The sequence below is a fragment of the Procambarus clarkii genome, chromosome 35 (genome assembly GCF_040958095.1).
Source record: "Procambarus clarkii isolate CNS0578487 chromosome 35, FALCON_Pclarkii_2.0, whole genome shotgun sequence".
NCBI lineage: Eukaryota > Metazoa > Arthropoda > Malacostraca > Decapoda > Cambaridae > Procambarus > Procambarus clarkii.
In genome coordinates, this window is record NC_091184.1 from 10606233 (window position 1) to 10619974 (window position 13742).

The following is a 13742-nucleotide window of genomic DNA, read 5'->3' on the forward strand; positions in this document are numbered from 1 at the left end:
GAGAGCCAGAGAGAGAGAGAGAGAGCCAGAGAGAGAGAGAGAGCAATAGAGCCAGAGAGAGAGAGAGAGATAGAGAGAGAGAGCAAGAGAGCCAGAGAGAGAGCGAGAGAAAGAGAGAAAGAAAGAGAAAGAGAGAGAGAGAGAGAGAGAGAGAGAGAGAGAGAGAGAGAGAGAGAGAGAGAGAGAGAGAGAGAGAGAGAGAGAGAGAGAGAGAGAGAGAGAGAGAGAAAGAGAGACAGACAGACAGATACAGAAAGACACACACACAACAAAAGAGGAGACAGAACAAAATTAAGGCAAGGAGAGAGAAGACAGAACAGAAACAACAGAGAGAGGAGAGAAATGAGAAATCATTGAAGAGAAGGGGAAGAGAAACACAAGATAAGAAAAAGATACAAGAAAAATATACAAGATAAAAATGACATAAATGAATACCACAAATATAAAAAGTAAAGGAAGAGAGAAGCTAGAAGAGACAGGAAACGAGAGGTGTTAGGAGAGAGGAGGAAAGGAGAGATTAAAAGACAAGAAAAACGGGAGAGAAACGTAAAATAAATATAAAAAGGGACATTTGTGAGGAGAGAAAATAAAGAGACCAGAGAAGACCATATATCAAGAGTGTGAGGATAAACACTTATATATTTTCTTAGTAGACATCCTCTGGCTCATGTTGCCCGTCTTGTATACGAATTGTACTTGCAAGTTTTCCCTGAAAAGATATTAACAAAATTAATATTTAATTATTTATTTATATAAATTACACACACACAAACTTTATATATATATATATATATATATATATATATATATATATATATATATATATATATATATATATATATATATATATATATATATATATATATATATATATATATATATATATATATATATATGTCATATGTCGTACCTAGTAGCCAGAACGCACTTCTCAGCCTACTATGCAAGGCCCGATTTGCCTAATAAGCCAAATTTCCCTGAATTAAAATATTTTTTTAATTTTTTTCTTATGACATGATAAGGCTACCCATTTCATTATGTATGAGGTCATTTTTTTTTTATTGGAGTTAAAATTAACGTAGATATATGACCGAACCTAACCAACCCAACCTAACCTAACCTAACCTATCTTTATAGGTTAGGTTAGGTTAGGTGGCAGAAAAAGTTAGGTTAGGTTAGGTTAGGTAGGTTAGGTAGGCGAAAAACAATTAATTCATGAAAACTTGGCTTATTAGGCAAATCGGGCCCTGCATAGTAGGCTGAGAAGTGCATTCTGGCTACTAGGTACGACATATATATATATATATATATGTCGTACCTAATAGCCAGAATGCACTTCTCAGCCTACTATGCAATGCCCGATTTGCCTAATAAGCCAAGTTTTCCTGAATTAATATATTTCATTAATTTTATTCTTATGAAATGATAAAGCTACCCATTTCATTATGTATGAGGTCAATTTTTTTTATTGGAGTTAAAATTAATGTAGATATATGACAGAACCTAACCAACCCTACCTAACCTAACCTAACCAATCTTTATAGGTTAGGTTAGGTTAGGTAGCCGAAAAAGTTAGGTTAGGTTAGGTTAGGTAGTCGAAAAACAATTAATTCATGAAAACTTGGCTTATTAGGCAAATCGGGCCTTGCATAGTAGGCCGAGAAGTGCGTTCTGGCTACTAGGTACGACATACATATATATATATATATATATATATATATATATATATATATATATATATATATATATATATATATATATATATATATATATATATATAGACCAGAGACCAATTATATATATAAAATCAGATATGTAACTGTATAACCTTGCATAATAAAGTGTACATCATAATAAAAAAAAAGGGGGATGGTAGGAGAAGTGAACACTCTTTCGTATTCAGAGTTAAATGGCAAGTTTTTCCCTGAGTGCTCTGTGTTAACCTTCTCTGAGGCTGTGGGTCCCTATAATTGCACCAGTGGCGGTACCCCCCTATATATATATATATATATATATATATATATATATATATATATATATATATATAATCTTTGGACAACACCCACCAGTGGGACTCGAACCCAGAAAGCACAACTACCTTCCAGTAGCTGCCATAACTAGTATGCTTTAACCCACTACACCATCAGACCTTACAAAAGAAGTAGATAGTTCGAGATATATATCCCAAACATCTCTACTTCCCGAAGGCACCGGATGAGTGTGGGGTCAGTCTGCATTTTTCGTCAAGCCACTGTCAATGTGAGAGAACTCGTGTCCAGCTTATAAGCCTATACTTGCATAAACCACAAGTGAAGAAAACCACAAGTATAGGCTTATAAGCTGAACACGACTTCTCTCACATTGACAGTGGCTTGACGAAAAATGCAGACTGACCCCACACTCATCTGGTGCCTTCGGGAAGTAGAGATGCTTGGGATATATATCTCTGATGGTGTAGTGGGTTAAAGCATACTAGTTATGGCAGCTACTGGAAGGTAGTTGTGCTTTCTGGGTTCGAGTCCCACTGGTGGGTGTTGTCCAAATATTATTAATCTTCACTTGTGGTTTATGCAAGTATAGGCTTGCTTATATATATATATATATATATATATATATATATATGTCGTACCTAGTAGCCAGAACGCACTTTTTGGCCTACTATGCAAGGCCCGATTTGTCTAATAAGCCAAGTTTTCCTGAATTAATATATTTTCTCTAATTTTTTTCATATCAAATGATAAAGCTACCCATTTCATTATGTATGAGGGCAATTTTTTTTTATTGGAGTTAAAATTAACGTACATATATGACCGAACCTAACCAACCCTACCTAACCTAACCTAACCTATCTATATAGGTTACGTTAGGTTAGGTAGCCGAAAAAGTTAGGTTAGGTTAGGTTAGGTAGGTTAGGTAGTCGAAAAACAATTAATTCATGAAAACTTGGCTTATTAGGCAAATCGGGCCTTGCATAGTAGGCTGAGAAGTGCGTTCTGGCTATTAGGTACGACATATATATATATATATATATATATATATATATATATATATATATATATATATATATATATATATATATATATATATATATATAAGCAAGCCTATACTTGCATAAACCACAAGTGAAGATTAATAATCTTTGGACAACACCCACCAGTGGGACTCGAACCCAGAAAGCACAACTACCTTCCAGTAGCTGCCATAACTAGTATGCTTTAACCCACTACACCATCAGAGATATATATCCCAAGCATCTCTACTTCCCGAAGGCACCAGATGAGTGTGGGGTCAGTCTGCATTTTTCGTCAAGCCACTGTCAATGTGAGAGAAGTCGTGTTCAGCTTATAAGCCTATACTTGTGGTTTTCTTCACTTGTGGTTTATGCAAGTATAGGCTTATAAGCTGGACACGAGTTCTCTCACATTGACAGTGGCTTGACGAAAAATGCAGACTGACCCCACACTCATCCGGTGCCTTCGGGAAGTAGAGATGTTTGGGATATATATCTCGAACTATCTACTTCTTTTGTAAGGTCTGATGGTGTAGTGGGTTAAAGCATACTAGTTATGGCAGCTACTGGAAGGTAGTTGTGCTTTCTGGGTTCGAGTCCCACTGGTGGGTGTTGTCCAAAGATTATATATATATATATATATATATATATATATATATATATATATATATATATATATATATATATATATATATATATATATATATAAGTAGTAGGGAGTAAGACTCACAGGCTCCTTTTTTTTTGGGGGGGCGGAGGACCCCTGTGAGTTGTACGACTCACAGGCTCCTTTTTTTTTTTGGCGAGTGGACCCCTTTGAGTTGTACGACTCACAGGCTCCTTTTTTGTTTTTCTGGAAATTCGTGTGTAGCGCTTGGGGGTTTTCAGGTAAATTTTGTCAGTCACAGATTTTAGAAGTAAGGATTTCTTATGAGAAAAATAATTTCCGAGACTTAGAAGTTTGTTAAGGCCTTATGGGAGAAATTCAAATAACGTGTGTAGCACTTTAGGGCTTCCAGGAGAACTCTACGGACATGTTTTACATGTTTTCAACTTAGAAAATCCGTCTATGTAAGCCTTAGTTATTCATATAAATTTAGAAAATCACCTGTGTAAGTCATGGTTTTCAAGTCTCGTACCTCACACCCCCCTCCCTCCCCCCTTACCTCGCAATCTCTCGCGTCACCTTTATTTACTTTACGCCCGGCTAGCCAGACCTCTTATCTTATCTTCTCTTCTCCATAATAATATCTGGACCGTCCCTCCTCTCTCTCTCTCTCTCCTTTCATTCAGTTCAACTATTTTCCAACATCGTATGTTTGCTCCTTTTCATTAAGCAAGTCAGTATGTTTGCTCCTTTTCATTAAGCAAGTCAGTTTTACACAAATAAATCATGTTAGTAAGCAAGTTCTAGCTCACGTTCCCCACCTTAGTCCCCTGTCGTATAAAGAATACTATCATTCCAATCCCTCTAAAATTTAAAAATAATCATATTTCAAATGTAGTTCAATACAGTAATTTAGTTACCAAGCTCCAGCTCTTGTCCTCCGCCTTAGCTCTCTCTCGTATCTTCGTTAGTATCAGTCCAATTTCCCTGAAATTTCTACCCTCTGTATTTCAGACATAGTTTAGTAAATGCAAACAATTATCAAACTCTAGCTCTTGTCCCCAGCTTAGTTCATTTGTACAAAATCATTAGTAACAGTCCAAATTCCCTGAGATTTTTAGCCTCTGTATTTCAGACACCGTAAATAAGATCAAAACAGTTACCAAGCTCCAGCTCTTGTCCTCCGCCTTAGCTCTCTCTCGTATCTTCGTTAGTAACAGATCAATTCCCCTGAAATTTTTACCCTCTGTATTTCAGACACCGTAAATAAAATCAAGTCAGTTATCGAGCTCCAGCTCTCGTCCCCGCCTTAATTCTCTCTCGTATCTTCGTTAGTAACAGATCAATTCCCCTGAAATTTCTACCCTCTGTATTTCAGACACCGTAAATAAAATCAAGTCAGTTATCGAGCTCCAGCTCTCGTCCCCGCCTTAATTCTCTTTCGTATCTTTGTAAATAACCCATCAATTTCCCTGAAATTTTTACCCTCTGTATTTCAGACATAGTAAATATGATGAAAACAATTATAAAACTCTAGCTCTTGTCCTCTGTCCAAGTTCACTCCTGTAAATTCATTACTATCAATCCAAATCCCCCTGAGATTTAAACACCCAACTACATTTTCAGACATAGTAAATAAAAACCAGTTCAGTTATCAAGTTACAACTCTTGTGCCCCAGCTTAGTTCATTTGTGCAAGTTCTTTATTTTCCAACTAAATCACCCTGAGATTTAAGATCACCTTATTTTCTAACGTAGTAAAATTAATCTGGACATTAGCCTTAGATCATCAGACATAAATATATTCGATCAAGTCCGTCTCCAGCGTATCTCTTATCCGAGTATACACATAACCCCAACCTGTTTAATTATCTTTCACCCCCTCCCACCTTCCTCCATCTCATCCAAGTCTCGTAAATTTAAATGTAGCTGTTAATTTGCGTTCTTTCCCCGTTCATAGCATATTCTCTGTAAGTTCAGATCTGTACTTAGTCTTACATATTCTCTACTTCTTTCCAATTTTATACAAGACTTAAACAACTATTACCGTCTCCTCTATCTTATTTAAACATGAGTCATATGTAAATATACCCCGACTCTTTCCATCCAATACAAGTCCTAGCTTGTTCACCGCCCAACTCACTACGCTATTTCTACTCTACATGTTATAGCATGTTTTCCGCTCATCTTGGTACCAACCCTTACAATCTCTCTCTCTCATTCCTTTACATGTCTCAGCATGTTCGCCTCGCATCTTACTACGCTGTCTACTTTACATGTTGTAGCGTGTATTACTGTGTCCCATATCTTATTTAAACATGAGTCATATGTAAATATACCCGACTCCTTCCATCCATTACAAGTCCTAGCTTGTTCACCGCCCAACTCACTACACTGTCTACTTTACATGTTGTAGCATGTTTTCCGCACATCTTGATACCATCCCTTACAATCTCTCAATCCTTTACACATCCCAACTTTCAACCCTTTCTTACAATTTTCCTCCATCCCTCCTCTACATGTTCTTACCCGTTCATTACAGTCCACTACTTATTCTCTAATCATCTCTGTACTAATTCTCAAAACTAGTTGGTTCTGTCATTTTAGTAAGTAAGTAAGTAGATCATCGTTATTAACAACGACAACAACAACAACAACAGTAACATTACTAATTCACAGTAAGTTACTACTGAGCATTTGGTAGTTATCCATTTTCAAATAAGGTCAATATAAATCATTCTAAGACATCTTCGTACAATTAAAGATACTTGCCCGTGCACTAAGTCATTACTTACAGTAGCATCTTAAGGCATTGTTTTCGTAACTCAGTTTTATTAAACATACACCTTCATTAGTCAAAGGAAAACTTTTCAAGTCATTGTATTCAATATTTCCGTTAAACTTACTACATCATGTCATTATTCGGTTTCATAATTAAGTACTTGTTTCAGTCCTCCAATGTAATAAGCAAATTATTCTATTAAGGATAAAGAAATCTTATTTAGAAGAGACATTAAGTTTATTACAACATTTAACGCATACAAGTGTTTTAGTAGTTATACAGGTATTCAAGAAATCATAAGTGTTCTTAGTAGTTTTACAAGTGTTCAAGAAAATCATATACAAGTGTTCTTAGTAGTTATACAAGTGTTCAAGAAAATCATAAGTGTTCAAGAAGCAATTGGATTTATTATATATAAAATATTTCCTCTACAAATTGGACAGCATTTCAGAGCTAAAAGACAACCACTGCATGTCACCATATGTTTACATGGTAGTATTACAATATTTATATTTTTATCCATACAAACTCTGCATAAAATATCTTCTTCCCAAGATTGTTCTGTACAGTCCTTGTTTTCATCCGTGTTAGTACAAGTCTAAGGTAAAGTTTTCAATCCCAGATCTTCAAGCGTAGCTTCTTGTTCCTTTTTATCATCAACTGCTTCATAAATTAAGTCCCGTACCCGTAAATAAATATCTGTTCCCTCTTGCATATACCTCAACACGATTTCTAGACATCTACTTTGTATAATAAAAGGCAACAAATCTCTGGATTCCTTAAGGTACTCACTTAAAGCATATCTTATACTCTCCACAGGTATTAATTTTTTATGAATCAGATGTTTGAACTTATCCATACCCTCCATTAAGATATTAATTAAATCATTGTCTATAGGTTTTATAGGTAATGGTATTGTCAATCTAGCATTCTTAACAAATTCCTTGCCCCTTGCAAGAATAATGTAAGCACATTCTGGACTACATCTCGCATGTAACGTCCAAGGATCATCTTCTGGTCTCCAATTTCGTATTCCACAGGCGCAGTGATAGCAGCAGACGTGGTCACTTATACCTGAAAACCATAAAACAATCCAGCATTATCTCGTTACTATCTTTTAACTAATATTCATTATTTCTTTACTTATAACTCTATTAAGATAAAATAGTTAAAACACTTCATACCACAGTAAAAAAAACCAGCTTCTGCCAGCTCATGAGAAGTTTGCTTGACGCTTCCAGGCCATGTCATATCAAATGTCTCTAGGCGAGATTTATAAGTTACCAATCCTGGATTCAGCGATTTCCTAAATTTGATCAATCCCAGATCTTCCTTAGGAGGAGCACCACCTAAAAAAAATATAACGTAGTTACGTAAATTATTCTTTAGAAGAATAAGAAGTATCTATTTAAGCAATCAAGTTTTGTACAGAGTATATAAGACTGGTATAAGAATACATCATAAGAATATATACTTACTACTATCACTTATTTTCTTATTTCCCAGTTCTATTTTATGGGAAACAAATTCCAGTCCATATTTGAAAGCTATCTTAGACACCTCTAAAGAAACATTGTCACTCCTCTTGCCTCTAATAAAGGCACAGTCTTGATTAATGATCTTATGACGTCTTCTGGGGGTATCACCAACAATCCATGCACCTACTATACAATAACAAAATGCACACAAACAGTAATCACTATTGCGAAGGTAATAGAACCCATCTTCAACTAAGTCAATAGGGTTTAACCACTTAATGGGCCAATCCACAAATGTTTGTAGTCTAACTCCTGCACATTTAAGGCTTTCTATACTGTAAAACTTCCTGGCACACAAAGGATCCATCGTGTGAGGGCAGCACTAACTATTAGAGTAGGATAAGCAAGTATATATATCCCTAAAATAAGTATCGTACATCGCTACATATTTAACAGTTTCCTCATTTATAATAGACAGTAATCTCCTCTAAATACTTCTCTATTTAAAAATCCTTAAAGTTTCATAATTAAATAAAGCTCTTATATAAATACTTAGTAAACTACTTTCATTATTTATTAGACTTATTAGAAAAATACATCACTTTGGCAATCTCGCTAAAAGTATACTGTTACGTCATTATTCGTAGCTGCCGTACATAATGATAGATATATATATATAATTTAGTAGTAAATTCTTATTTAATCTAATTAAAATATATGCTTAAAGCATCTATATCCTAAAATGAAATATACTATTAGTTATAATGTAATATATAATATCACTCTAAGGTAACAAAAATCCTTATTAATATATTCAAATAAGTGGTAACTTTTACATTTCCCCCAATATAAGAGCGCGGACCTCACATTAGGGATATTATTACGACTATCTGGTTCGTATCTACTACCTTACGAGGAAGAAAATTCACCATGGATACTGTTCTGACAACTTGTCAGGGTTATTTAACCGACGATTCATTTTGTAATAATGAAACCTGTATTGTGTACGGAGTGAACTGTATATCCTGTGTTCCCAGAGGAATGGCTCTAGACTTAGCCAAGAAATATTCTCATGCTGATGCTTATAATGTTCGCCGACCCTTGTACAGTCTTAAGAGATGTATCCCTGAAGATCGTCCAGTACCAGGAACAATTCATATCTCTAAAGGAGAAAATCTTCCGTATATTGTTGCTATAGCCACACAATACGGTATTGGATTACCTATAGAAAGTAATAACATTGCTCAGGGAATTATAGAAAACTCAAAAGACAGAAACATGCTCTCTGGATTAAACGAAGATACATCCATTAATCGTCTCGTCTACTTCAAGAATGGTATGAAAGATTTATTTAACTTTATCAAGGGCTCTCCTCAAATTATGAGAGTTATAATACCAACAGGAATTGGGATTACATGTGTTCGAAGAGATAAAGTTTGGGAAAATACTTATCTTCCTGTTATTGAAGATATGTATAAACAGTTAAAACCCTACGGAGTGGAAGTTAAATTACTGTTTAATGAGGAGATTATGCAGAGGAAGAGCAAGTAACACTTGGCAACCTTTGTGTGCGCAGTGTTTCTACGCGCAGCCTAAAGATGTATATATGCTTCCCCCGGAGTGATCTCTTACGGTGTCGTCCTCTTCTTGGATGTCAGAATCTACTTCAAGCTTGGATATTCAAGGCTATGGAGATCAAGACTATTATTGGAGACTTTGCCTCCCTGTCCGTCTACAATAATCACGACTGTTTATTGTACGATCTTGATGCTACGAGTGTACAAATGTGTAAAATTGTGCAAGGATTGTGGGATCGTTACCCATATGCGAGATTACATCGTGAAAACTTTCCTTACAAAAACAGGGCTGTTGTATCTTATCGCAGTAACCCTGGTAGTATACATATTGGAGAACCACCTGAATTTAACAACAGGATGGATGAAGATCCCCATCTACCCCTTATTATTGGTTTAGTGACTCAGTTTGCTAGTAGACCTGCAACTTTACCAGCATATGAAAATCCTCCGTGTGAAGTACGAAGTTTAGATGAACATTTTTACGATGGACTTGAAAAAGATACAGAATATCAGAGATGGCGCTGGTTTGAAAATGCTCTGAAGGAAGCCCTTGTTTTCATTCTTAAAAGATGTGTTAAGAGAATTATTATTCCATATGGGTTTGGCATGTCAAGTTATTTGGACAACTGCGCAGTATGGGAAAGTAAATATTTGCCTATACTTGAGAAAATAGGACAAAAACTACGAAAACGAGGTATTGTACTCTTCATAGTACGTCCCGAAAACATCGTTCCTCCTCAGTCATCCACCCACGGCATCTTTGAAAATAAGATTCCATACATTGCTGTTCTTCAAAATGGATCCACAACTAATGCTACTGATGCTGCTAGGACACCTGAAGATGATGCTACGCCTGCTACCGCTGATGCTAGTTCACCTTCTATCAACACTAAGTTGTCTGATACAATTAATTCAACACCTGTTAATGTTACTACGTCTGTTGATACTAATGTTACAATGTGTGTTAGTAGTAGTTTTACAAATTTAGAAGAGAAGATGGATTGGGAATAATAATGTCTGTAAATAATTTATACTTTGTACATTTTTACAAATTAAATACATTGTACATTTTTACACATTAAATAACAAAATAGAAACTCGTGTGTTTATTTTCTCCCTTTTTAATGTCTAAATGTCAACTCTACTTTTCTGAGTATATAGGAAGAGGTACGAAACTTTTTCTGTCTTACTTCAAGATGGATTGTTCTATGTACATGCAAGTGAAGCTTAAGCGTTTGAATAAGTGTATTATAGATGCTGATTTTACTAGTGATGAAATTCTAAAACCTGGAGACTGTCTTGTCTACGATTCTCATAATTTATCTGGTGGATTTGCACAACTGTTATGGGAAAAATATCCTTACAGTAAAGTTTCCGAGTGTGAAGTGGTACAGAATAATATAACTCCTGGTGGTATAGTACTTGCTTTATCTCCAGAACCAGAAATAAAACCTCATATTATAGGACTTCAATACAGTAGCTCTAATGAAGATCTAGGATTACAGAAAGATATTATTAAACGTTGGAGTTTTAAATCTGCAATAAGACAAATTTGTTGTCAGGCAAGAAATAATAATTTAATCCAGCGTATAATTATTCCATATGGTATTGGGTTTAATGACGGAATAGGATGGAGTAAAGAAGAACAAGAAGAATGGGAGACACACTATTTTCCAGGACTAGCCCATTTAGCTTATGTTTTAAAGAATAATAAAAAAGAATTATTAATGGTTCGTATACCTCTTGGAGAAGATGTTACGGGGACTGGGAGAGAGAAGAAACAAGTAGAGGATGGATCTAATAAACGGAAGAGAATGTCATAGTTAAAACTAGTAGATCTAAAATAACACATATAACTAATTTGGAAACTACAGCTAAGAGAGAGGGGCGGAGCGTAACAATCTCCGATGTGATAAGCTAGGTCGGGATATATCTTGACATAAACTCCCCATCTCGGTCCAGCAGTGAGAAGACATACTCGGATCGATGGCTGCTGTATACAGTAAGTGATTATTGTATGATGTACTTACAGTACTCGTTATATTTGTTGTGATATAATTTTGCTTATTATTGAATATCTTTTAGTTTTGAAATATTATGATTATTTAATAGTTCCTGTGTTAAATATTGTATTTTTCTTTGTTTAAAGATCTACCCCATGTGATGGATGTGAAGAGTCTACCAGGGTTTGGAAGCATGCCTGATCTTGTGTCAGAAACTATATGGCAAAGTCCAGCTTCGACTGTTTTGTGGAAGAATATGCCCCTGGCTGAAAAACGGACTTATAAAGTGATGACACATACTGATAAATGTACGCATGAGAACATTGTTCCAGCTCTAGCAAAGTTTATTAGCAAAAGTGAAAATGTTTTAATGATACTGATCGGTCATGATTTTATAAAGTTGAAAGAAGAACTTCCAATGATAAAATGCGACATAGTCTTATTTAGCTTAAAAGAGAGTGTTACAGATGTACTCAAGAAATATGAGAATTGTCAAGTGTTGTTGCTGACGAAAACTCCTAGTAAGGCCGAGATGAAGAAAATTTCTTTGTTATTTAAAGGCGATAAAATAATTTGCACTTTTAGACCTAAACCCCGTTTTAAATACATATTTCCAGAATTTGAAGAAGTGCCTATAGGATGTAACTTAAAGGATAAATTTTTTATAAGAAAATTTGTGGATGAAATTGGTTCTCCAAATGCTGCAAACTGGTTTATTAATAAGTTGAGTTCTGAAGAACGAGAAGTGTATACTATAATGAGCCAGGATGAACTGCAACAGCAGGTAAATAGTAAGACTGTGAAAGAGCTTAGTATTATTCACCCTAAAACAGAAGAAGATGAACATTGGAGTTTAATTGATCATATGGAGGAGAGCTTTCCATCTTTTCCGTTAAATTTAATAAAGATGAGACCAGAAATAGGATATCATACCCCCCAAAAGATAGAAATAGAGGCAGTGATGAGATTTATAGGACAGGATCCTGTACTTGGTGTTTTCTCTGGTATGGCCTTTATTGAAAATCTTATTAGGATAAGACATACTAATGTGGTACGAGCTACAGATAATTACTCGAATATGGGTGAGAGTAAGTGGATGGAGGTTGAACAAATGGATGCTGTAGAAGCAGTTAGGACTTATTGTAATGACAGAGAAGTACTTCTAATGTCCTGGCCTGAATTGATTTGTGATGATAATGTTTATAGCGATGCTTTCTATGTTTTAAAGGAATTTAAGGGACAAAAACTAATCTATTTTGGAGAAGGGGAAGGGGGATGCTGTGCATGTGATGGATTTTTTAACTTGCTGGATAGTGAGTTTCATTGTGTGAAATCAAATACATGTTTTACTTATAATTCTTTTATAAATTCAAATGTTTATTTCTATATAAGACTATAGTGTTTATGATTTCTTGAACACTTGTATATGTTTTTCTTGAACACTTGTATAACTACTAAGAATAACTGTATATGTTTGCTTCTTGAACACTTGTATAACTACTAAGAACACTTGTATATAATTGCTTCTTGAACACTTATGAATACCTGTATAACTACTAAGAATAACTGTATATGATTTTCTTGAACACTTGTAAAACTACTAAGAATAACTGTATATGTTTGCTTCTTGAACACTTATGAATACCTGTATAACTACTAAGAATAACTGTATATGATTTTCTTGAACACTTGTAAAACTACTAAGAACACTTATGATTTCTTGAATACCTGTATAACTACTAAAACACTTGTATGCGTTAAATGTTGTAATAAACTTAATGTCTCTTCTAAATAAGATTTCTTTATCCTTAATAGAATAATTTGCTTATTACATTGGAGGACTGAAACAAGTACTTAATTATGAAACCGAATAATGACATGATGTAGTAAGTTTAACGGAAATATTGAATACAATGACTTGAAAAGTTTTCCTTTGACTAATGAAGGTGTATGTTTAATAAAACTGAGTTACGAAAACAATGCCTTAAGATGCTACTGTAAGTAATGACTTAGTGCACGGGCAAGTATCTTTAATTGTACGAAGATGTCTTAGAATGATTTATATTGACCTTATTTGAAAATGGATAACTACCAAATGCTCAGTAGTAACTTACTGTGAATTAGTAATGTTACTGTTGTTGTTGTTGTTGTCGTTGTTAATAACGATGATCTACTTACTTACTTACTAAAATGACAGAACCAACTAGTTTTGAGAATTAGTACAGAGATGATTAGAGAATAAGTAGTGGACTGTAATGAACGGGTAAGAACATGTAGCGGAGGGAT

At 34.8% G+C, this 13742-nt stretch overlaps 1 protein-coding gene and 1 long non-coding RNA gene across 2 annotated transcripts; one reads left to right on the forward strand and one right to left on the reverse strand.

The window, feature by feature from the left end:
* Positions 1-7006: 7006 nt before the first annotated feature.
* On the reverse strand, positions 7007-7948 carry LOC138371221 (uncharacterized). Its single transcript, XR_011230344.1, has 3 exons — positions 7877-7948; positions 7583-7747; positions 7007-7472 (listed from the first exon to the last, which is right to left on the reverse strand). It is a non-coding gene; the product is annotated as an uncharacterized lncRNA (long non-coding RNA).
* A 3377-nt stretch (positions 7949-11325) lies between these two features.
* On the forward strand, positions 11326-13180 carry LOC138371222 (uncharacterized). Its single transcript, XM_069336051.1, has 2 exons — positions 11326-11455; positions 11603-13180. The coding sequence occupies exons 1-2, from the start codon at positions 11440-11442 to the stop codon at positions 12853-12855; spliced, it is 1269 nt and encodes a 422-aa protein (XP_069192152.1). The 5' UTR covers positions 11326-11439; the 3' UTR covers positions 12856-13180.
* The last annotated feature ends 562 nt before the right edge of the window (positions 13181-13742 follow it).